At 43.2% G+C, this 26,050-nt stretch overlaps 1 protein-coding gene across 3 annotated transcripts; it reads left to right on the top strand.

The window, feature by feature from the left end:
- The first annotated feature begins 1,837 nt into the window (after positions 1-1,837).
- Positions 1,838-25,907, top strand: lrch2 (leucine-rich repeats and calponin homology (CH) domain containing 2). Of its 3 annotated transcripts, XM_062406722.1 has the most exons (21): positions 1,838-2,168; positions 11,214-11,358; positions 11,576-11,702; positions 11,805-11,910; positions 13,035-13,171; positions 13,401-13,531; positions 13,852-13,939; positions 14,483-14,579; positions 14,705-14,799; positions 14,986-15,053; positions 15,306-15,410; positions 15,818-15,886; positions 16,394-16,456; positions 16,798-16,846; positions 16,934-17,074; positions 17,827-17,874; positions 17,960-18,023; positions 19,763-19,875; positions 21,557-21,694; positions 21,825-21,902; positions 22,059-25,907. In XM_062406722.1, the coding sequence occupies exons 1-21, from the start codon at positions 1,838-1,840 to the stop codon at positions 22,176-22,178; spliced, it is 2,313 nt and encodes a 770-aa protein (XP_062262706.1). In that variant the 3' UTR covers positions 22,179-25,907. The 3 variants fall into 3 exon arrangements, with proteins under 3 accessions (XP_062262706.1, XP_062262707.1, XP_062262704.1); XM_062406723.1 differs by lacking the exon at positions 15,818-15,886; XM_062406720.1 differs by having other exon boundaries at positions 16,798-17,074.
- The last annotated feature ends 143 nt before the right edge of the window (positions 25,908-26,050 follow it).

Below are 26,050 nucleotides of genomic sequence, written 5' to 3'. Positions count from 1 at the left end.
TATATATATATATATATGATGGGTTTTTATTATTGTGTCATCATATATGACACAATATATTCGCACAGGCCAGGGGTGGATGTAGGAATTTTCTAAAGCAGGGGCCGTAAGGGGGCCACAATTTCAACAGGTGGAGGGGGGCTCTACACGATAATATAAGATAAGATAAACTTCCTTGATCCCACACTGGGACAAATCCCTTGTTATTGCAACGGATTGTCACATTGAGGTAGACAGGTGTCCGAAAGTATAGAAGAGACAATAAGAGGTGCCTTTAACCAGTCAGCGTTCTCCGGGACAGCATCTAAAGAATGGAATCTGTTGCCAATTCCGATAAGAAAAGCAAGTAATTATCGTTCTTTCACTGGTCAGCTGAATACATGGTTTATTGATAATCAGATATGTGCAAATTAGACTATGCTGACTGAACATTGACTTTTGCTGTCTGCATGCAGCTTGTCTCTTGTTGATTTTTATTTGCTGTGCTTCGTCTCATATGTTTTGTTGATACTTAGTGTAACTTATTGTGCCCATCTGAACGTTAGTCTGTATATATTGCTTGTATGTGTTCACTAACAAGTCTTTTAATTTAATTGGAGGTCCCCATTTTCAAAACTGGCCAGGGACACATTTGCCGGTTGAGTTAACTCTGGCTCATTTACAGTCATTTTGCTGTTGATTAATGAGCCTTGTCCCTGTCGAATGAACAGATGTATGAAATTAAATGAATGAACATCAAAGATACAGAGGTAAGAGAAAAATTGAAAAAAATACTTGAGTAAAGTGCAGTGACACAGGGTGATTGCACGAGGATACTGTATTTGTGCATTATGTGTAAAGAGACATTGAACAAGAGGCTTATCTAGACTGCAATAAGTATATAAGCAGGTATGGTGTGAATATATGCATTAAAATGGTATTTGATATATATATATATGTGCGTGTGTATATATTTATATTTAAGAATCACTGCAGAGTTTTTCAGATTGGCAGTTGGGTCAACAGAGGGACAGTTATGGGACATTGGGTCCGGCCCATACGGGATGCTTTGGCTAACTAGAGGGAAACCTGCAGTACCTGGGCTGACTGGGTGTGACTGGGCCGACCAGAGGACCTGTGGGGCAGTTGAGCGGTGCTTGGGCTGACCAAAGGGACATCTGTTCAACTTGACTATCCCTCTGGTGATAAATTGGGTAGAATTAAAAATGCCCTTTAAGAACCCATACATTTCTCCCTCAAAAGAAAGCTGCTCTAGAAGTAATCACATCATCTAAGGATATTCACTTTCACTCTATCCCATTAAACCAGATTGTAGTTTTGTGCCAACAAAGTGCTTTTATCTAAGATATTTTATATGGCCATACCATCATTGTATTTCATTCTATTTTCCTTTCTACACAGTTCTGTTTGACCTGTATTCTTTTTTATTTTTTAAATAATCGACACCCAGTGCATTAATGTTATATGGTTGATGTATTTTTGAATCTGCCATATAACTATCTGATGCATTATTTGGCACCGGGGACACATTCAAATTACCAGTGTCTTACACAGTTTTTATCATTGCGCTAAATCACTCTCAGTAACCAGCCTCCAGCCTCCACCCATTAGAGACAAAATTATATGTGTGTTTTTTATGAAGGGGACCTCCTGGGATGTAGGTATTAGCAAGTGGAGAAAGGCTAAAAGCCTAAAATGGCCACCAAACTCTGTTCAGCATCATCATCATCATCATCATCATCATCATTATCACCACCACCAGCAGCAGCATCATCACCACCTCAGAAGCCCATCCCCTAGCGTTCGTCCCGGCGAATGCGCCCTGGCCAGTGTGCGCATGGGCGGAGAGACTGCCGCTGTGCGCTGTTATTATTGTAAGAGTAATTTCTTTTTTACGAAAATGGCGTCTAGTCAGGGAGGTGTGGGAGCTGCCGCGGCTCTCCAGAACTCCCAGCACTCCGGCGGTCCTAACTGGAGCCCGGGCATCAGCCAGTTACAGCAGCACCACCCCCAGCAGCAGCAGCAGCAGCAGCAGCAGCACCACACGGCCCGCAGCCTGGACCGGACTCTGGATGATGCCGTGTGCTCGGGGATACTGAACCTGAGCGGCAGGAAGCTGAGGGAGTACCCGGGCATGAGCTACGATCTGACGGACACAACACAAGCAGGTGGGTCGCTGCGAAAAGAGACAGACCCAGGGTCAGAACGCGCTGCTGGCTTTACGCATTGTGCATGGTTGTGTGTGTGTCTGCTTTATTCTGGACAGGGGCGCATCAACGTGTGTAGGTGACCATCATTAAAGGGGTATTCCGACTACTGAGGTGCGCGTGTACATCTGCACACGCACATCCTGCTTGTAATTACGCCGTGCACTCTGGCCTCATATATCACACCTTCCTCACCTCACCAAAGGGGCTCAGCTGCTATTGTGCGCTTGATTTGGTAGAAGCCAGTGGCTTTTCAGTGGCTGCGCCCCCCCACCCCACCCCACCACCACCAACCCCTGAGACACATGAATGAGACGGCAGGCGCACCCAAGTCACGCGCTGTGCAGAGGTTCGCACGCCGAGCTGCAGCTTGATTTCGGCACCGGGGGCAGAATGTGGATGAGCCGAGGGGCCAGGTGTAAAAATGCACCCTCTCCGGATATCAGTTGTAGTGAGCATTTTAATGCACGCACATGCGATCCTTCCGTTTTCGCCAAAAGCAGACAAAAGATGCAGGGTACTTGCAGCCTCGCCCCCCCCCCCCCCCCCACACCCCTCCCCTCTCCCTGCCTGGGTGCAATATCTTCTGTCAGAGAGGAGGAAGACACTGAATCTGGTTTCGTGTGATGGCTGATGGAAATGTGTTATCAGAATGTTTGAGTTTCCGCAGGAGGTGATAGGAATAATCACCCATAAATCTTGCTGCTCCAATAGCCTGGTCAGTATTAGACCCACGTTTCTTTGAAGACTGTGTCGAACCATACATACTAATTTGTAGTGAGCATGTAGAAAAGGCTTTATTCCACTTTCACACCCCAAATTACCAAAGATAATCCATCTTTTGGGATTTTGTGGAAGTGTTAGAGAAATAGATTATCCTTATATTTTAGGTAAATCGAGTGAGTAGTCATTTCATTAACCCTCAGTGGGACCTCCTCAGTCATTATCGCAGACTTCCAGCAGATGCTCTATCTCAGAATCACTGTCTCCTCCTCTGAGGTGTCCGCTTACCATATGGCGTTACTCTGGCAAGCCGCCGGTTTGCTGGCGAGCCTCATCCACAGGGGATTTCAATTCAAACATTTTGGTATAGCTCAGAGAAAAGCCTTCCCTCCTGGACAACTGAGAGACGTGTACATAAAGTTAGTATATTTAGTGGATCAGATTCCGAGGAGCATTGGCTGCAGCTTCTTGACACAAACCACAGTAAGTGATCAGGTGTATTTAACATATTTTGGAAGTCAGTGTAGATTGTTGATTTTCAGTGTCAGTCATAGTTGTTCAAAAAGACCTTGACATCCAATCAGTGCCTAGCAATGGATCCCAAACCCGACGTGAAGCACAGCTTGAGTCGAGCGTGGTGAATTGATGTGATGTAATGGTGTCGTTTTGAAATGGGTTGCGATAAGCTTACAGCTCTGAATATATTGTCTCTCTGTCGTGGGGGTGACAGATGCAACAGGACGTTTGTGAACACTTGTTATCGTACACTGTATAATTCATCAGCTTGCCTCCATCTACAACAAGATGGTCCAAATTGATTGAGATCGCTGGATATGGGATTCTGAAATAACTGCTGCAATCACGGGCTGCACGTGAAAGAGATATGAGCGAGGGAGCACGTGTTTCTGTCTCTAATCAAGTCTCTTTGAATGCTGCAGTATTTTCACTCCCCCCCCCCCCCCCCCGACCAAATCTTTGTTTCTATGCCTCGGATAAAGGGTGAGCTAGAGGAAGTTCTCACTTTCAAACGTGCAATGAGCGATCCACACCAGGCAGCAGCAGTTTCACACGCGCTATCTCTGCTGTGAAAAGAACCAGCTGCACGACGGCGCATGCAGCCTTTCACATTTCTGTTTCATCACTGAGACGCTCACAGATCACTGAAGCCTCTGGAACGGAATAAAAAACAAGCTGTTTCATGACAATTGACTTGTTTTGCTATTTTGAAAGTTATGAAATCAGTGGGTGTTGAACTCAGTAGGTGCAGCCGCCTGATTACTTTTCACCATCTCTCAAGTTGACCCCCTAAGAGAGATGGTCTGTGGTCATTCTGCAGATAAAGATGCGGTCTGTTGACACTCTGCATGCTTCATAATTACTACCTCCGAGGAGACTAGGTGGAAGGATGTGATAAAGGTCAGGGAAGGACTCGGATCTCGATCAGGGGGCGGATCCACAACATTCTTTCACTTTTCTTTTGTCTTTATTTAAAAAAACATACTTCTTTTTTACTCCCAGAGAATAATTCATGGCTCTTGATGCAATAAAACCGTTTAGGGAACTGATATTTGAGTGTGTGAAAATTTGGTGTAGCCTGATTGAATTTAAAGGGATTGTTGAGCCTGGGCGGAGGTCGATGTGATTTACTGTGTGGAATACACCGTCTCCCCTGAGGGACGCTCTGGCCTTGATGGTGATGCTTTAGGTGTGTTTTGGTCTGTGCTGGACTCAATCTTCACGTAATCTTCATTAAGCTGTTTGAAAGTCTTCTAATTATAAGTTTGCAATCCATTTGACAGGAACATTGTATCACTGCAACAGCTTTTGACACAAAGGTGGGTCAGATTTGAGGTTTTAGCGCCAAAATGTTTTTCACTCAAGAGGCACTAATGTTAGCTTTTTATGCTATAAAAGAATAAGGCTTAACCTCTGACCCTGTTTGGGTCTCTGTAACCTTGCTTCAGTATCTCTTACACTCATCCTGTCCTTTTGGTTGAGCTACCGAGTGCATTGTTACGGCTTGTATGATTCCACAGCCCCAGACAAAGTTGCTGAAAAAGAAGAACTGACTGATCCTCTGAAACCGTTTTCAGTTGTTTGTCTCTTTGCACTTTATTTCCTCTATCTCGAGTCAGACTGCACATTTAACCACAAGCCGTTTTTTGTTTTTTTTTCCCGATCCATCACATTGCTGTTTTTAGAAATGACATAGAACAGGGTCAAACTTAGTGGTCTCCAGCTGACAGAGGAGAAGCAGACAGAGACCGAGGCCAGCTCGCACTAGGGTGTCTGTTTGCAGTGTGCTACTGACAGTTTGGCTCCAGTTGGTTTGTTTTCCCATGGGAAAGTGCAGGAGCTCCGAGCCGATGCCCTGACCTTGGAGAGAGGCTGGGGGCCAGCAGAGTCAACCTGGGGCAGATGTTCAGGTTCATGCGTGCCCCTGCCTGCCATTACTGTGCCCCTAGGGACACACACACACACTATAATAAAGTGGGATGTGCTTCAACTGCAGTACTGTATGTGTGGTATAGCTAATACAAATAATTTTCTTAACCGAACACTTTTTTCTGAAAGAACATAATAGTTTATTTACAGGGTTCTTAAAAAATAGCTTCTTAAAAGGTTCTTAAGTGCATGAGATTGAGGCTGTAGTTTATTTTCCCCTTCTTGAAGACGTCATCAAACTACAATTCGTTCAACATCTTGCACTTTGAAGGGATTGGTGTCATATGTAACAGCCAAATACTATTTCACAGGGAAAGAATGTGAGGTCAGAGAAAAGATAAAGGAGTGTAATGTTTGTTTCTAACTCAGGGTGCATGTGTTCGGGGTTTGAGAGCCAAGAACAAACTGAAAAGCAGCAACATTCCATGTGTACCATGCCCATGCTTCAATACTGGTTCTACTGGAGCTGGTGGAAACAGGTGGCAACATGAAAAATGGCCATTTCATTTGATTGTGTGAAGCACATAGTACATCTGACTTGTAAGATTGCCTCAGCGTTGTTCCTTTCTTTAAAAGTTTGTTTCTTCAAGACTCCACAAGGACACGAGTGCCAAAGTGGCATTCTTGGGTTTAATGATCAACCAGTGTAAAAAGTATTTAATCACTCAAGTACAAGAACATTGCAGGCTGGCACATTCGAAAGGCATCAAGAGCCTTGATGGTTGAAAACACAACAATGCGCTTACACTAGCTCCTGAAATATGGATCACTGTTGTACCTAAAATCATATCAAATATCCCTGCACGGCCCCTGGAGAATAGCAGATGCGGCTTGGAGGGGAGTCAAAAGAACTGGTCGATTTTGTCCGAATGGAATACAAAATACAAAACACACAGAATGCGTCCATTGAGAGAATCGCAGATTTTCATTACTAGTAGTATTAAGCAGTATAAGTGTAGCCTGAAAAAAAAGAGTCCAGACTGGTGTTTACTCCCTCCAGGCTCTTTCTCATGTGCCGCTGCGTGTCTGGACAAGACGTATGCATACCTATCAGTGAGAAGAGAACACAATGAATTATATCACTAATGGTGCTGCTGTTAAATATTTTGTCAGTAAAACTAAACTCAGAATGAAACTACCGCAGAGAATGACATTTATCGACTGGAGATCTTATGACGTTAAACACTTTACGTGTACCTTTGTAATAAGAGACTTGAATCAATGGTCCTCTGTCTGTTTCCAGGATCTTAAAAGAGTTTCTCATTAACTGGAGATTATTCCCTTCAGTGGCAAGCCGCAAGTTTGGAAATATGATACTGATCTTTTATTAGGAAATATCTGACAAGCTCGCTGAGCCCCAAAAATAACTTCAGCTTCTGAAGAAATGAAGCGAGCGATCCGGAGACGCTCAGGTCAGAAACTTGTGGTATTTTAAGAGCTAGAACCTGAAAATAGCTTGTGAAATATTCAGACCAGAAAATGACATCGAATAAAAACAAGTCATTTTGAATTACATATAAGTTTTTGGGGGATTCATTTTCAGAGTGCGATCATAGGCTGCAGTTCGTGGTTATTTTAGTTATGGATTAACAACTACTATTATTAATTGATTAACTACCATCCATTATACCACTTATCCTTTGAGGGAACAGGGAGCTGGAGCCAACCCCAGCTGACATTAGGTGAGAGGCAGAGTTCACAGGTCACTATATTGCAGACCTGGTACTGTTCTGTCAATTGAAATGCTTCTTTGCTTCCATTGCAGAATATAGATCAGATTAATGATTAGACTTCTCAGTCAGCAATTATTAGAGTTAGTGAGTAAATATATTTAGAATTGTAGTGTATTTCTTGAAATGGCTCCTCAAAACCTGATGAGGGATCACATTCAGCTATCAAGAGCAGATTGATAACAGGAGCACTCATAGCTTTAATCCCTGCAGGAGGTACCTGCCATGCTCCTAACCCCCTGCAGAGCTGCAGACCACACCCGAAACCGGCCGTCCAGAAACTGTGGCCTCATCTGCTGCCCGACATGATAATTAACCCAATTAATCATGTTTTGGTTGGGTTCTGTCTTTGTTTGAATTATTAAACAACATTGGCAATTGCAACAGAAAAAGGGCTTTGGGATTGAAGTGGTTCTGTGTCTGTTTCCTGGCAGCCTTTGCTCTTGATACCGGGCTGTTTTTGTAAATGATATTTATGTCCTGTTGTATGAAGCTGATGGACACTTTGAAATTTTTATTGTAGTCATCAACAGATAGATTTCCCGTTTCCCAAATCCCTCTGCAGCAGCTCTCAGTGGAGAGGGAGTGTAGGCTCTTATTTGCCCCTGCACTCCAGCAGGGTGTTAGTGGAGAGTTTGCTGTGTCATGGGAAGACGTAGCCAGACATGATCTGCACTACCCACTAAAATTATTAGATTGCTGATCCGGCGTGAGGGTGCAGTGAAGCAGAGTGGAGCCTGAAGCTCTTGTCTGCCCGTCCAGCCGTGTCCTGCCGGAGCTCTCCCCGACCAGCAGGTGGATAAGAGACCCACTGGGGGCTGCAGATGGTGCACGGTCTGCATGGGTTGGAGGAGGGAGACAAGGGTGGAGATGGATAGGCTCACACAGACTTCCCTCACCTCCCCACCCCCCATCTCCAATCGACCCACATGATTCAACTGCTGTCGAAGGATCCCCAGTTGTAGGGGGTGACGGGAGGGAGGTGGGGCAGTCGTCCGTGTACAGCTGAGTCACGGCATCAAGGGCCGAGCCTCAGGGAGAAGCAGAATTTACTCTTAATGGAAAACAAGTACACGTTACGACCTCAGCTTTGGTCTGTACCCATGTGGTAATTTCTGTTTCCCTTAACCCCTCGACCTCTCGTCCTTTGTGCTGCTGACTGTGTCATGGTCTGCGTCTCACTTCTGCTTACTGGCTGCTGTCAGAGCTCAGACACCACAGCTGCAGAGAGAGGCCTGTCGGGTCTATTGTTGGTCACTTAAAGCTTGAAATGAATTAAAGCACAGACACATACAGTTTTGCTCTTTTCAGTGCAGATATGATCCTTCCTAGTTGGTATTGGTATTTATGGATATATATTATTATATTATTCTACAGACAATGAATGAAGAAAATATATGCACAAATTTTTCGATTCTAAGTAAAAAATTTAAGATTTTTGAAATATTATTTAAAAAAACATTTGTGTTTTCTTTTTAGTAATTTATAATAAGGTTAATATTTAAACTGTAAAATATCAAGCCATCAATAACATCTATTTGTCGTAATGGTCTGATAACGTCAACCTAACTATCATTTCCAATTACTGCATATATATGGGTGTATTGATATTGGAAGTCTTTACTCACGAACATCGGTATTTGCATCAGCCCCAAAAAAATTCTGATTTCAGATTTATATATGAGGATAAATGCTTTGAGATGTGCCATCTCGTTTTTGAGGGGGTCTCAACATATATCACTGCATAACAGAAAATAGATACAGTTGTCTAAACAGCAAACATTAATGAGTCGTTACAGCTCAGCTTTTTTAATATATATATATTGGCAAATATATCGATACTATTTAATATCAGCATCAGCCACCAAAGTTGAATTTTCGTCGGGCTGTACTCAAAACACCTTGTAAGCTCAGAGAGTGAGGATTACATGTTGTTAATATAACACTAAAACACTGATATCACAATTTTGTAAATCCTTAATCCATCCACAGTAAACAGTGATGTCTGAACCGATGGTCAGAGGTTGTTTACTTTCACTAAAAGCCCATACACTGCAGCTTGGTTATTTGATAAAGGGTGGAAGTGAGATGTAATTGCATTCATTAAGGGGATAGAGTTTGAAGTAGTGTGTCCTCTTCCAGCGGGGACGGAGTAGCGCCTGTGTTAGGTGGGACAGAATAATTGAAAGCTCGATGTGTTTGTTGATGCTGAGCAGCTCCTCACAGTTCGGCCTCTAATTACTGTGTCACCCAGAGATAGACACCCGCACGCACACACACACGCACACACAAACAGAAACACGCACACCGATTAGAAGCAGCTGAATCAATACGTGTCTGGAGGTGAATTCTGTAAGATGTACAGCAGTCTTCTTCGCACCTTATAGTAGCTCCCATGTATCTTCATTTGAACTGTTTTAATAGCCGCTGTATTTGTGTCAGGTTGTATTTATCGGAGGACCAACACAGAGGGTGTAGTGTGGATTTTCTGCGGATGTACGTGTGTGCATGTCTTCCGCTGTGTGAGTGATTCAGCAACCTTGAGGGATAATGGGCCTCAGCTCAGACTCATGCAGACATGCAGGATATGTAGTCCACTGGAATGAGCACGAACGTGGTGCATCATATATATATATATATATATATATATATATATATATATATATATATATATATATATATATAATGATATATATATATAATGATTTCTTGATGCATGTCTCACGTTTCAGAGAAGCCCTTCCATTTCACTGTGAACACCCAGTGAGCTTTATGTATTCTCACCATGCACCAATAATAAAAGTCCAAGTATCTGATTTTATTGATCTGCTCTTTTCTTCCTCAGTTTAACCCTTTGGGAATATATTGCATTTGTAGTCTCGGCTCTAGTTTGGCTGTAAAAATAGCAAAAACTAGCAATATTCTGTTTGTTCCATCTGACTCAATCTAATTCAAATCTGGAAGTAGGAACATCACAGCCTTTAAACAGTGGACGAGGGACCGCAAGCCTCAAGACTCCGAGATCTCAGATGTCTTAGAGATGTTTTATGATCAAATTGTAATTTACCTTAAAAATTATATGAATGGGGGAGAAATTAGGGCGGGCAGCTGAGAAGCAATCTTCACCATTAGTATCTGCTTGAGTGCTTCTTTGCTTTGACGTTCTCGGGCAAGAGTGCCAGTATATAAATATTTGATCATAGGAGCCACGTGCAGATTTGAGGCGATGTTCATTTTGATTCTCTTGAACAGGGACGACATTCGTAAACTTGTTGCAATATAGAGATACCCACTCTTATCTGTAGGCCATTGATTTTGCAGAAAATTGGCTTTAGCAGTAAAACAGAGCCCAGTTATTTGAATTAAATGCACAAACTGTATTTTTCTTTACCTTTGCAAAAAAAAAAAAATACTGCTTCTAGCATTACTGGCTTTCAAATTTCTAGACTGAAATATCTCAACAACTGCTGAATGGATTTTTGTGGAACTTGGTTCAAATATTCATGGTTTATGACTGGCCCTATAGCTATCATCAGGTTAAATGCATTCACCTATATTATTCTGTATTTAAATTGCTAATTTAAAAATGTTAACTTGTTAACATGCTAAACTTAGTTGGTGATTAAGGTGTAAAAATACATACTTCACTTGTTTGAGTAAACATCACTAAAATTTGTCAGTATGATCAAGCTAAAAAATAGCTAAATACTTTTGTAAATGGTGGCAAAATTCCATCTTTTCTTTTTTTTTCTTCTATTGTTTACAGCGGATCTTTCGAGAAGTACGAATTGACGTGATCACTTTCTGACCATTCATAGAAATCTAGATGCTTCGCTGTGCCTATCCAGTGAGATCGATAATGGAAATAGTGGGGCTATCATCGTCAGTAGTGAAACATCAAGGCCCAAGATTCTGGTGTAATGTTAGACCGGTGTGCGATGAAGAGCCCCACCCTCTGCTCTGTCCCAGAAACGTATTGATCAGGCAAGCCCATGGCTACTAATGTCTGAAGGAAGAACAATGCACAATGTCCAGATCATGTGTAAGGCGCATGTCTTTCGTTCAGAGAACACACATTTTATCTGCGTCCGTCTCCCCCACCCTGCAGATTTGTCCAAGAATCGTCTCACGGAAGTCCCTCCAGAGGTGTGTCTGTTCGCCCCCCTGGAGTCGCTCAATCTCTACCACAACTGCATCAAGTGCATCCCAGAGGCCATCATCAATCTGCAGATTCTGACTTACCTTGACATCAGGTGGGTCATTGCTAACACTATTGGGATCAGTGATGTGTGCTTAGTTGTGTCTCTGTGAAGAGCCGCTTGTTCCCCTTTCAGTGCAGCAACAGGGCGAAAATGCTTAAGAGAGGCATTTCCCCTTTTGCTGAAACTCAACTCCCAGACACCAGATACTCGCTGTTACATGCTTCTGAGTGCAGTTTTAAAGTAAGTGGATGTTTGTCTTGCTCCGCAGTCGAAATCTCCTGTCCGTTTTGCCGAAATACCTGTTCAGCCTCCCCCTCAAAGTTCTGCTTGTGAGTAACAACAAGCTCGTGTCCATCCCAGAGGAGATCGGCAAGGCCAAAGAGTTAATGGAATTGGTGAGTGAGCGTGTATATAGACTTGTGTGTGTCTGAGTGTGTGTGTGTATATGTTGTGGAGCCAGGGCAATCCCTTTTCCCACTCTTTGTCCCCCCTTGCAGGACGTGAGCTGCAATGAGATCCAGGTCCTGCCAGCTCAGGTGGGGAGGCTGCACGCCTTACGAGAACTCAACATCAGGAAGAACTGTCTTCACATGCTGCCTGAGGGTCAGTCAATCATGCGTGATGTTGTTTACAGAAGCTCAATCATGACATTTGTTTTTGACAGTATTAAATTCCTCACTGCCAAGAGATACATTCTCCAGCGGCAGATTGGCATGTCATGCTAAAAATACAAGAGAAGTACAGCAAATTAAATCCACAGTTACATAATTATCCATGGTTACGCAGTAAACCATGCAGCCTCTTATTGTGTGTATATTCTATCGAGTTAAAAAGCTAAAGTGTTAGCTGCCGGGCCCATGGCTCTGTGCACCTTAGTTGCTCAAGTGAATTTACCCAGTTTTGACCTCTGTGTAACAAAGACATAGACCCTGTTCACACCCGATATTAACATCCGTCCTGAGTGATCTGATCACAAGTGCTCAGTGCTAAGTACAGGTCTAAATGCACTTAAATGTGTCCTGATGTCAGGAAAGAGACAAAAAGAGACCTAGGCCAGGTATGAAGCATCGCCCCTTCAGCTAACGTCCTCCAACCCGCTATAGTTAAAACATATCTCTTCAAATATGGATATCTTTTCAGTATCCATATTTTGATTTGTTACATAAGTTTGTGACAGTCGTGTTTATTTGCATGTTGAGCAGGAATGCGGGATCGGATAACAAGTGGTTGCATTCAGGAGGAATTCAATTTCCCGGGGTGAAGAGACAAACTTAACGCTGACCTCTTGTGATCAGATGTTAATACCAGGTCTGAACAGGGCCACAGATGCAGTCGCAGATACTTCTTCTACATACATTTTGCATGTATTTGAATTTGAGTGAATTAAAAAACAGTTTGACACGATTGACCCTTTTAAGTGGAACATGGTGCTCTGAGACGCAAAGTCTCCTCAAGAAAATTCTGCATTAATAACATTTCAGAAAAAGAGATGTTGGCATTTACCTGGTAAGGAGAGGCTAGAACCAAGAATGTAATGCACAGATGTTACTGTTTGCATTGTGGGAACTGTGGGTTTTAGTGTTTTGGGAGCTTTACCAACCACCGGAACAAAACATAAGGGTGGTGTTGCATTATGTCGATTAGATCTAACTCATGACAAAACAAACGCTGTGTTGGAGGCAGTGCATCACATCTTTATCAAACTATCACCTTATCTGTCCTTGCAGAGCTGGCAGAGCTGCCCCTCATCCGACTGGATTTCTCCTGCAATAAGATCACAGAGATTCCTCTGGCCTACAGGAAACTCAGGCAGCTGCAGCACATCATCCTCGACAACAATCCTATGCAGTCTCCACCCGCGCAAGTACGTGGAGTCACTTTATGGTGTTCGTGCATCTGATGTGGATTTGAACCACACATGTGGTGTTGAATGTGCAGCACAACTGCGGGTTTTCTGGGTTTCCTGTCAATGTGGTTGAGTTGACAGGATTCTGTGTCCCTCACGTTCTAGTAAGCCTGTTACAATTGCACCATCTAGTGGATAGATGAATTATTCCTCTGTGTAAATCTCTTTGTGTACGCGTGTGTTTCAGATTTGTCTCAAGGGCAAAGTGCACATATTCAAGTACCTGAACATCCAAGCGTGTCGGACGGATAAGAAACCAGACACCCTGGACCTCCCCTCCCTCGGCAAACGTTGCCTTCCACAGCCACTCACAGATAGGTACTGACACAATAATTGCGTTGCTCCATTGGTGCGTGTTTGTCTGTCTGCTGGCAAGACATGCCAAAACATAATTGGCCCGATTACCTGGAAAGTTTTTTTCTTGAAAAACAATCAGAGGTTTTCTGCTCAACTGAGCTAAATACTAACCAAATAAATCTTTCCTTCAGTTGAGTTGTTGTATATTCATTAATTTATGTGTTTTCATTATATCATGCAATCAAATGACATCTTATCAAGTGCATATGCAAATCATTTTTTTTTCATGTACTGCGATGCACAGAAAATTTAGCGAGCTGTTTGTTTTTCTATATTTCCAGCATAGAAGATATTTACCCCAGTAAGAACCACGGGCCTGACTCTGGAATTGGGAGCGACAACGGTGACAAGAGGCTGTCGACAACAGAGGTCAGCGTTCGAGCACACACCATGTACTTGTCACTGCAATGCCAATGCATTACCAGTGAGTTTTACTGCTTTACCAGTGGGGTCTGTGGCAATGGGGTGTCTTTATTCAATCAAAATTAAGCCTAGCAGTCAAAACCAGAGGAGAAAAAGAGTTTCATAAAAAGGATGGATGAGACACAAACTGGCAAGAAAGAAGCTCCATGAGGCCGACTGGTGGACAGATGGGGAATAACTGGTTTTAGAATGAAGAGCCGTGTGTATGTGGAGGAATAGAGATCTGTGATAGGCACAGCTAGACTGCCCCTGCTGCTGGGCCAAAGTACTGCACAATAAGCAAACCTATATGATGTGTACAAGTCCGAGTCAAGACCAGAGGGATGAAGTGGGCTATAATTCTGAAATTCAAACGGATGGCAGGAAATGGAAACAGCTTATGTAGAAGGGGAATCAGGGGGATATAGAAATAACGAGGAGTTTACTATAAAAATCACGTGCCCACATTTGCACGTTGAGTTCACTCCTCCTTCTTTTCCTCTCCCTCAGCCTTCCGACGACGACACCGTCAGCCTGCACTCCCAGGTTTCAGAGACAGCCCGTGCCGACGCCCTCTCGCTCCTCTCAAAAATGGACTCTTGCAAAGGTTACCCAAAATAAGTATCACACATTGCCTTTGAGAGAGATAGCAGAGACACGGGGGTTGTTGAATGAAGTGCCTGAAATTTGAAAGTTTATTTGATCAACGCGGATGCTTCCTCCCTCTATCAGATCAGGATCTCTATGACTTTATAGATCCCAACCACGAAGAGGATCCTGCTCTTTTAGAGTCTGAAGGGCAGCCGAGTCATATGTCGTGTATAAAGGTAGGAGACTAGCCACCGGGCGCTCACTCACATGTGGACAATGTATTTTGCCAGCAATTTGGGAAACGGATGATGACAAATGTCAAATGTGTAGAATCTAACCCTTAACCCTAACCCATAACCCTCTTCTGAGAAAGATCAAATCAATTTGTGGTGATTGGTATGGATTGTCTGTGTGTGTTTCAGGAACTGGAGAAAGTGCTTCACATGTCTCAACAAAGCAAAGATAAAGACAGTTGGAAAGAGGAGTCAGGGTGAGTTCATTTATTATGATCACACTTGTTTTGTAGAAACAAAATTTATGAGACCAGATTTGAGTTGATCCGATTTGTAATCAGATCAGCATTGCACATACTCATTATCATCAGTTCCCTTAACTTGCCTGACTCTTGGTTCTGCAGAAGTGCATTGAATTTGGGCCAGCGTGCTGTGCTTTGCTGGCAGGTTGTGTGTGAGGGATCCTCTGTGACGGCAACGCCTTTAACTTAACTCTGACCTCATCGCAGTTCCGACAAGGAGCAGCTCGTTGAGGAAGAGGACGATGAGCTGAAGGAGGTGCTGGATCTGAGGAAGATCGCTGTTCAGCTTTTGCAGCAGGAGCAGCAGAATAGGTGCGTGGCCCTCGCTCCTCCCTCCATCACCTGACACTCAAACACTGCACATTAGTTTCGCTTTTCATTCGCTGCGCTGCTTAAATCCATGTTTCTTTTCGATGCTCCCTCCTCCTCCTCATCGTGTAACATGCCGCCTCTCATCACCTCCCGTGTCTGTGGGCTCATTCTGTCGTTTCTCAAAATCCAGCTAGACGTTTTCTCCCTGCTTCCCCAAATATCACCCCATCAGCCCCCACGTGAACCCCCCCCCCCCCCCCCCCGCAAATCAAATTCCGCTTTACTTTACTCTCACTTTCGCTCTTTCTCTCTGTCTCTCTGTTCACTCCTGCCCTCACCTGATCATCTCTTGTTCCCTGCTCTCTCCCCTGACTTCGGCTACGGCACATTTGATGTACGGCCTCTAGACGGCGATCCTTAATCTGTAGAGCAGAGAGTCTTATTCACCGACGGAGAGTGACTGGCCGGGCGCACAGGTAAAGGGGGAGATTTTCTCTGTTATCATTTTCTTGAAGTTTGCGTGTGATACGGCTGACACATGGTATTACTCACATCAGTCTCTGGTGTCTTTCTTTGTCTACTAAAGTAGTACAGCTTTTCAAAAGCCACTCTCTCATTCATGCCTCGTTCCTGGTTTATGATCTTTTATGACTCACTATTCTGTTGACAATGTTTTGATTTAAGTGGAATTAGAGCACTTTTACCACAAGCTGGTTCATGCAAATTGTAGATCTTGATAAGCGTCGAGTAAATCAGTCCTGTTTCTCAAAGGAAGTCTGTCATGTCGACGGGAACTCCTGAATACACTCCCGTCCTTTGTGCAGAGGGGTTTCCATAAAATATGACTCATCCCAGATGTTTTGCTTTTCAGGCCATACTTATAAACACATCTCTGTGGGACTCCAGGAGGCAATGCATCATGTTTTATGTGTCATTCTAATTCTTTAATTTGTACCTGTGGCTGAATCTCGGTTTTTCTGCAGGTTCCTCAGTCATTCTGGAAGTTCCAGCAGCAAGCCAAGGCCTCCCCCTCAGACTGCTCGAAGGTAAGTTATTAATCACATATATTCTACCAGAACCTGTTCAGCGGCTCAGCCCACTCAAGAGTAGCATATATTTATAGTGGGGTATGGGTGAGGAACCGCGGCGACTTCTCCAAAGTGCATGGAACAAGCTTCCTGTCAAGCTCCCTGAGAAACTGCAAGTGTACCAAGAAGATAAATGCTACTTTAAAGGCAGAAAAGATATTCACAGCATTACTTTGCAAACTATCCTCATTTGACAATATTCTCTCCATAAAATGCTTAAATCTGATGCACCGTACAGACATATACGGTATATTCCCCTGAGACCCAGATGAAGGAAAGCTGCTGTGTCTTTCTTCTAGTGCTTCTCTGGATGAAGGAAGCAGTGGAGCATCAGTGCTGAGCGGACAGGTAAAATACTCTTCTTCCTCCTTTGATATTTTTTCTCTCTGGAGGATGCGGAGAATGATTCTTCTTTTTAACTGTCGGCTTTTGCAGCCCTCGTCTTCCTGCTCCTTTGACGGCAGCCTGAAGACGGATCAGTCAGACTCCGAGCCTAGGTGGCCCGATGTCCCACCCATCCTCAATCAGAATGAAGATCGCAGGAGGAACAAGTACCTGAGAAAAGATTATCTGAAGGTACGAGCACCTGATTGGCGTTGGGTCAAATGGAAACAGAACAAACCTGATCAGTGGTGTGAGGCTAAATGCTGGCTCTAGGATGATTAGTGTCCATGGCAGACGTCTCAAATCAGTTGCCAACTAGAATAGCACTAAGAAGAGCACATGTCAACCCCAAGGCCCTACAGTCACCTTAAATCCAGTCAAGCTGCACCAAATTACACACACTCTCTTTGTATCATCAAGATCCATGACACATTTCCTCGGAAAATTGTTGGAAATGTCCCTCCAGCAATGTTAACAAAAGTGAAACAGTTTTCCCGGCTCTTCCCAGGAGCCCATTTCACATCCCTCCACCATGTCCTTTCAGTCTTTTTTGCACAACCTTGCAATCAATCATCAACAAACATCAACTGTGATGGACAGGGGTGTAATGATCCGTGAGACGGGACCCAAAACCTGCAGAGCTAGATACATGGAAACATGAAAACGCCTATTAAACAAGAATCAGGTAGCAACGAAGATCCTTGAAAAAGCTCCATGTATAAAAGAATAACCTAAGATGGAGTTCCAATTCCAAAATGGTAATAACATGGTGTGATGAAATGGGTTAGAAAAGGCTCAAGACAAAGACAGTTCATTCATTCAGGCTTACATACACACAAATGTATTATTCCACTACCAACATCTTTTCGGGGCGTCTCTTGATCCTCTCCCCCATATTTTGTTCATCTATGAAATCTGCATCTACATATCTCCCTTCCTGACAGAACAAGTGTCAGAGTTCTCGGAAAAACTGCGGGAACGACGACTGTGATGTAAGTGTTTTTTATAATCACAAATTAACGTTCAGTTAATTAGATAGTGCCCTTATCTGATATTGTATGAATTTGTTCTGTCTAGGAGGACTTGCGCAACGCTGAGTTCAGCACCACTTTGACAGTGTTTGGACTAAAACCCAGATCAGGTAACGAGAGTACGCCGCTCGTTTTACTGCTATTGTCTTATTTTAAGGGCTCTTTGAGGGTTTCCTATTCACTGATATTGAAAGAACTCATGGATTAACACCCGCATCTTTCAAAAGCGTGGCGGACGTGAGGAAATTCACGACAAGCTTCAAGGTCCATGTGCGTTTACAAGACCTTTCCGAAGCTAGTAATGAGACAGACACCAAACACCACAGCTCTTAAGTTAAAATGGAAAAATTGGTAAATCTCAAAATGTATTTTCCCCTCATTTGTTTGTCACTGAGTAGAAACGTACTTGTGTATCTTTTTAGCTGAAAGTGTGTGTGATATAATTGCAGTGACTTAAATTTAGCCGAAGGTTTAAGTCATTCTCATATCCAAAGCCAATTTTTTTTTTTGTTGGCAGAGCAGCATCCTTTCTATGGAAGTGGGGAAGGTTTCTCAGAAGCTGCTTTTATTATGAAGTGCATTAACTGTTAAGGACAAGCCAGAGCAGGTTAAATTTTTCTCTCTTTCCTATTTTGGTTGCACTCACACAAGATGGTAAGAGATAATTTGATTTATAATAATTCATCTCATTGCATAAACTCTTCATTAGTTCTGTACAAACAATCTTGATCTAAAACAATACATTTCAGCTAGATGATGTAAGAAATACCACACCACCCTTTAAATGTAGTCAATTGCATATAATATAAGTACAAGTACCTCCTATTTGTTGTGCACAGTAGTGTACTTGACTAAATATACTTTATAGTTATATTTCTGTGAATCTGGTTTAATGCCATATAATACAGGAAGTTGAGTTACAGGAAATCAAGGAGCCGCCAACTCAAATTAAACAATCTGTTTGTGCTGCCATTTCAACGAAACCATCCAGAGAGGAAAAGGCTCATTGAGAATTATGGGAAAGTACTCATGCTGGATGGAATTCGAAGGAAAAACTATTTAGAAAAGGGCACACTGTCTGCGTTTACGTTTGCACTAGTATCCTGTTTATTATAAAGTCTTTGAAATATCCTTCTGAGCATGCAAACTTCATATCCCAATTTCACTATCCTGGATAAGCCCTTATCCCGTTTTTGAGAAACCTGGTTTTAATAGCTGAGTACACTATTCGGTGTCACTGGACACCATCGTGACGACCCAGTCCCACCAGTCACGGCTGCGTATCTTCATCCCCTGCGCCCTGGTTCTGTGTTCAGTGGCAGTGACAGCACGACACCAGACAAATGTTTCATATTTACCATCGCCCTAAATCTACCAAATCTACAACACGATGTCGGCATTCAATAAAGCTATGGCCAATTTAAACCAAAGAGGTCCCACTTACAATAGTCACCAAGCAGGAATCAAACTGCCGGTAGGCTGTGTGGATGTAACCCTGGTAACGTTAACCATCACAGTTATGAGGAGTTATCAGGATAATTGAACCTGCAGTGATATTTCTTTCATCTTTGTTTCAAAGCTATACCACTCTTGTCTATTTAACAGAAATGATATCCAGATGTTTTGTTTGGATGTCAGTAGATATTGGGGCTTTTGGTTTCTGGCCTCACATGAATACACTTTACGTGTCTAACTCTCCTGGTGGAATGTGCATGTACGAATCCTGTTTTCCGCCCCGACCTGAAGCAGATGGTGAACCTGCTGTTATAGTCAGTCATACTGTAGCTATCAAGCAACGGAGGCTTGTCTTTTCTGTGTATTTCTCGTGATCAGTAATGTGTTCTTTCAGCCTTCACCAAAGGAAGTCGGCAAGAGTACACCTCCACAGACCCCAGCTTCACTATGAGGAGGAAGATGGAGCACTTGAGAGAGGAAATGGAGCAGATTGGACTCCTGCGTCAGGTCAGAGGCTTCACGGCTTGTTTGTTTGCTTAAGCATTTTTTGTACAAGGCAATGAGTCACTCAAATACCAAAGCCTGTCAGATCCTGCTTTTGTCTCAATGTTTATAGCTTTCAGTAAATCTGTGGAGGCAAAATCAGGTGTCCAGATAACATGTGACGTCGGTAGTGGTCTCATTTAGGAATTCAAATGTGTCAGAACTTCACAGGATGTCCTGATAAAGTTGAGTCACAACACCTGACACGTCTTATTTGATATAAACAGGCGCGGATACAGGGCGGGGGCCATGGGGCACACTTGCCCTAGCTGAAATCTGACACATATAATATTACAATGTGTTGACTAAAGCATATTATTTTCTAGGCATTTTTTTAGGTACACTATGTTTTTCGAACAAGGAACTATTTTCAAAGCATAATTAAAGATGGGAGACTTTTCACATGCCTTTATGTATCTGAGGAAAGTAAACGTTATTTACAGTTTTTTGTAGACTTTCAAAACAGCAGGTGTCAATTGTTTTACAAAAGGAAGAAAAGACAAATAGATGATAATAGAGACAAATGATATGCTACCGAGTTGATAGAAACAAAGCGGGAGGCTGTTCCAAGGCTGAGAAGCATCAACCGCAACAAAAGGAGCACAGATACAAATAAATCATGTCCCAGCATCAGTTACATTATATTACTTTACTTTACTTTACTTTACTTTACTTTACTTTACTTTACTTTACTTTACTTTACTTTACTTTACTTTACTTTACTTTACTTTACTTTACTTTACATTTCAGTTAGCTGACGCTTTTACTCAAAGCGACTTAAAATAAGTGCATTCAACCATGAGGGTACAAACCCATAACACCAAGGATCAAGTAAGTACCAACTACAAGTGCTACATGTAAGTCCAAATGATTTTTTTAATTTTGGATTGAATTGGTTGTCAAACATCAACTTCTTCACCAAGGTGTAGTCGGAAGAGATGTGTCTTTAGTCTGCGGCGGGAGATGTGTAGACGTTCTGCCGTCCTGATGTCATTGGGGAGCTTGTTCATTTAGGAGCCAGGACAGCAAAGTGGTCAAGAGTGGTTAGCTCGCAGTGAGGAGCCAGCAAGCCGATTGGCAGTGGACGGGCTGGGCTGTAAGGTATGACCATGTCCTTGGGACAGAATGGACCTGATCCGTTCACAGCACGGTACGCAACTACGGTGGAGCGGAGTAGTGTGAGTGAATTTAGGCTGGTTAAAGACCAGTCGAGCTGCTGCAGTCTGGATGAGCTGCAGAGGTCGGGTGGCACTAGCAGGCAGACCAGCCAGGAGGGAGTGGCAGTAGTCTCGGTGTGAGATGACAAGAGCCAGACGCTGTGCTGCCTCCTGAGTGACAAGGGGGCGTAGTCAAACACTGACGTGTGTTCTTTGGAATCTATCTAGCAACATCTCCTGTGTGAAAAAGTTTGATTCATCTTCTTTCATTCTTTTCTTAATTAAAATTAAGGTTTGCCCTGGGCTGCTATAAATATGAAAATGAATCTTTGAACTGTACTGCCTCTCCTTGAGGCTATGGGGCGGATGGAACCAATCCAGCAAAACAATCTATCTAGCATGTTGTTGGACTGTGCGACAGGCATCTGGATTTGAACCAAGAACCTCTATACTGCGTCTATCTCATGATCTATATTATGTGTTTGCAGAACATCGAGTCCAGACTCAAGGTGTTGCTCCCAGATGATGTTGGAGCCGCTCTGATGGATGGAGTCGTCCTCTCCCATTTAGCCAATCACATTTGTCCGCGTTCGGTCGCCAGCATCCATGTGCCGTCACCCGCAGTGGTACGGACATCAGACTTAATTTTCAGTTATATATACTTGAAAAATGGCAGTTACTAATATTGATTAATAATATGTTGTTTCTTTGCTCTGCTTTTACTTGCCAACATCACTGATATGTTCTGGTTTCCAGCCAAAGCTAAGCATGGCTAAATGCCGTAGGAATGTGGAGAACTTCTTGGATGCCTGTAAGAAGCTCGGTGTTACACAGGTAATATAATTCACAGTTCGTAGTGCCCTGCTCGTAGTAGCTTTTCCATGATTACCAACCCTGTATGATGGAGAGGAGAAGCTGCCTGAACTCGACCTGTTTCAGTTTATTTTGCTGTGACTAAAGTCTCTCTGCGACGTCTCTGTACGGTCTCAGGACAAGCTGTGCCTGCCCCATCACATCCTAGAAGAGCGTGGCCTGGTGAGGGTCAGCGTGACCGTCCAGGCTCTGCTCGATCTGCCTGCACTGAAGCCCTCACAGCTGTCGGCCGTTTGACACGAGCCTGAACGACGCGTCCAACCTGCAGCCCTCCAGCCAACTCCTGCCCCCAGCCCGAACCCACACCCTATCTCCAGGGACCAGAGAGCCCCGCAGGCTGAGGACCCGGTGGATTTTCTGCCTGACTGAAACAGGAGACGGGAAATACCTCTCGTCTCCTCAAATGATGTCAGCCGCCGCCCACTTCCTGCCCATCACATCTTTATTTGTGTCCTGCTCTATATTTAACCGGGTCATCCTTTCTGTGTGTGGACTTGCAATGTGTGTTTTCTGAGCTACACAATTTGGGCTTGCTGAGAAGGGACAGACAAGACAGAGGGTCGGTAGACAGACCTTTGCACCCCTCTCAACACGCTCAGTATTATCGGGCCCGTAAGTGCCAGTGCTAACAGCGTTTTTCCATGAAGCTGTTGGAGAACATTGGCAGTGAGGAGATGACGGACATGTTACTCTCTTTTTCACCACGGAGACCTAAGCTTCGTAACCCCAAACCACTGCCTGACCTCGAGTGGCTCTCACACTCTTGAGTTTCTTGAGTAGTACTTGGAATCTTCCAAGAGTTCTGTTTTATACAGTTTGCATCAGGTCCACTACTGGACCTCCTGTTCAGTATCCAAGCCTGATTCCTATTTGCCAAGTATTGCATTTTAGCAATTGCATCCCCTCTGCCTATCGAGGGAGAATGCAAGGCTTGCCCCTTCTGAAGGGAGCTACAGTTCGCCTGTTTTGAACACGGATGTGGTTTTTGACACATTTACAGATCATGCACAACTCAGCTGAAGTTTTTTTTCACAATACAAACCTGCATGCACCCGGGGGTGTCACATCGGACCACTGTGAGAACATGTTTGACTGTTGCCAAAAGCATGAAGCTCCTGTTTTGTAGCATTTGTTTGCAGTGTACATGCAAGTTTTCCATACTTTAAAAATGATATCCTAAACTTTTCTAACGGTTTTATACTTTCATCCCAGTTAATGCTTCTCATTCAGTTCAGATCATGGGTCTGCCATGTTATATATAAAGCAGATTTGTATTACTTTTCCTCACCTCATTTATAACCTGTTTGTACTGTGTGTTTCTGAGTGGAGGGGTCTGAGTGACAGGCCCCTGTGATGATCACTCATGCAATTCTCCCGCAAATGACTTGGTCTTTTCTCACAGCCCCGCCGCCCTGCTGTTAGTGGTTTCAACCACAGTTCATTATTATTTCAGGGAAATTATTTATGTATTTATTCACTTATTTTATATTTATATTTTTTGGCTTTGTGTGCCTGAACCCTGACACTTGTTTTTCTAGGTAGGTTTTTATAGTAGTTCACACTGGCATTAGATTCTGCCGCAAACATTGTGAAAGAGTCAATCATGTTTGCGTGACCAGCATTACAGACGTGTTGTCTCAAATCCAAAGTTATCTGACAAAACTATTGTATGTTTTTGGAAAGCATTCCTTTTCTCTGCAGGGCAACACCTGTCTTCTTGACAGGTTGTTGGCAGGCAAGTCTTTTTGACTTGGCGCATTTCTACGCCAAGTCTGTTCCAGAATTTGGCATCTTTACACAAGACAACACATTACCTGACGATAGAGGACACTGTGCTTTGAGTAGAGCTGAGTATTTCATGAGCTGTTTTGATATGACACTAGTTGATTATCAATGAAGTCACCTGGCACAGGCTTTGTCTTGTAAAGATGTAACAAATTGGTTTTCTTGGCTTTGTGTCAATGAGCAGTGCAACATCTAAAATTACATCCAACATTGTGCCTTAAAGTCAAGAACTCTTAAATTGTTTCTTTTGTTTATTAAATTCGCCGGTAATTTCTTTCTTTCCAACCCATGATTTGTAGTTTCAGACTCTATCTGTGCTTCTTTTTTCCACATACAAGTGAATGGGATGTTTCAGATTTTGTTTAACAGAAGCTGGCCGCTGAACTGGAGGGGCGTTGAGCCGCTTTTTCCTCTGGTAAAAAAAACTGCCAACGCCCACTAACATCTGGCTTTTGTCTGCAATGGGAATCGAAACAATTGGCATTCATTCTCGAGTCCAATGACTCTGCAGTAGCCACGAGATTTCATCGGCAGTGATGGACACATGTCACCCGGGTGATCGCCCTAATTTGACAAACAGCGAGGTGAGAGAGCACCTTGGTTTTCTGTGCATTTGTGACATCGAGCAAGATCCACGGAGAAAAAGAAAACATAACAACAAACTCCTCTACAAACAAAAGGAGTCAATCTCCTTCTTGAGCAGATTTACCCACATTTATGAAACCAGTGCATATGCTGCTAATTTCTGTGTAAAAGAGGTTCTAGAGCTTAGTGTGTCTATGGAAGTCTACTTGTACTTGAGGTTTGAGTCACTGACTAAATCCCTGTTTGGTCCTTGTAGCACAAATCTCCCTCGTATGTCCTCTGGTCAGACATTCCACCTTGAACCACATGAGAACCTCAGCTTCCTCTGAATGGGCTGCGTGGACGGCCTTTGTGTAGCCATGCTCCAAAGATCTGATTACAGAGTTGTACAGGGCTTCCAGCTTATCAGGCCTCGAGTGTAAAATATGCACAAGTTGACACTAGGTGACATGACAGACCTTTTTTTTATTTTCAGTGTGTTTGGCAGATTACATTTGTGTTGAGCCTCATGCTGTTAGTCAAAAAACAGTTACCTCTGGAAAAAACATGGTCCTCTTCTCTGTTTCTGCAGACAGGTCATCTTCCATGGTCCTGAACAAACATACAAGCAGCTCTTTAGCATTTGAAAAATGAACTCAACTAGAGTTGAGCACTAGCCCCCGCCAACAGTTCCGGTGTGAAACCACCTTTATAATCTCCATATCCGGATCATTGTTTTAATATGCACCATTGTGCTTTCGAGGAAATCCTTGCAGCAGTGGTTACTGGAGTATGAGGTACATTTCATTGGTGGAGGGATACCAACAAAAATATGGAATTTGGTGCCAAAAGAATAAGATGCCGTATAGATTTTTGAATTCTTCCGACTCTTTCACACACAATTAGGACTGTTTGTATTCCTCCCCGTGATCGATGTTGGAATCCTATCACAAAGAGATTTCCTCAGGGCCAGAAGGAACTGGAGTAACGACTGCAGAGACTGATGTTTCTCTCCATACACATTTTGAAATGTTTAACGGTGACTTGAACAAATATGAACCGATCCTTGAACAGGTTTGCTCTGCTTGGAAATCACACAGTATGCAAGTTATTTGAACAGGTTTTACCTCATTAGTCCTGTTCCTGTTCTGTTGTACAGATCCGACTGATCGTAGGTGTTGCAGAAGCAAGTTTGATGTGCCACTCCCTTTACAGCAGACTTAAACCTTTATGTTGCATAACTGTCTGCAAGGCGGAGTCAAAACTGACACATCAGCTTCTACAGACAGTGTTACAGATGTATGTAATGAATCCATTGCACTTACTAGTTCATGTCTGTACCGGCTGACTGATTTGCGTGCCACGACAGAGATGCTCGTTACGATATTTCATGAAGCAGTGAGTTGTGTCTTAATGCGGCACTGCCGAGAAAAGTCAATCTCAAGTACACAACAACCTTTTTCTATTTTAAAACAAGTCAAATGCATGCAACGATACTGAATGACTGAACCTGTACATATCCTCTGTATAAATAAATCCAAGGGGTTTTCTTAAGAAAAAAACCAAACGTACAAAAGTGGTCACTATGAAATAAAGTCAAATTCTTTGCACCATTGACTGGCTTGTCTTCATTACATGCTTTCTCTACAGCAATATAGTTTTGCCCCAGATCTGGCTCACATCCCATATCCAACCCGTATCCTGTGTGGATGGATGGCACTCCTGTTTACCAGATGTGGGACACAAGTAAACTGTTGTAG

This window comes from Platichthys flesus, chromosome 15 (assembly GCF_949316205.1).
Source record: "Platichthys flesus chromosome 15, fPlaFle2.1, whole genome shotgun sequence".
NCBI lineage: Eukaryota > Metazoa > Chordata > Actinopteri > Pleuronectiformes > Pleuronectidae > Platichthys > Platichthys flesus.
The sequence above is the reverse complement of the archived record's forward strand: the minus strand, read 5'-3'. Positions and strand labels throughout refer to the sequence as shown.

What these genes read in the sequence shown, in the direction of transcription:
- lrch2 (XM_062406720.1), top strand. Translation starts at nt 1,838, where the DNA reads ATGGGCGGAGAGACTGCCGCTGTGCGCTGTTATTATTGTAAGAGTAAT. An exon ending in CCCCCTCAGACTGCTCGAAG is followed by an intron (nt 16,457 to 16,797) that starts GTAAGTTATTAA and finishes TCTTTCTTCTAG; the next exon opens with TGCTTCTCTGGATGAAGGAA. An exon ending in TGGACTAAAACCCAGATCAG is followed by an intron (nt 18,024 to 19,762) that starts GTAACGAGAGTA and finishes GTGTTCTTTCAG; the next exon opens with CCTTCACCAAAGGAAGTCGG.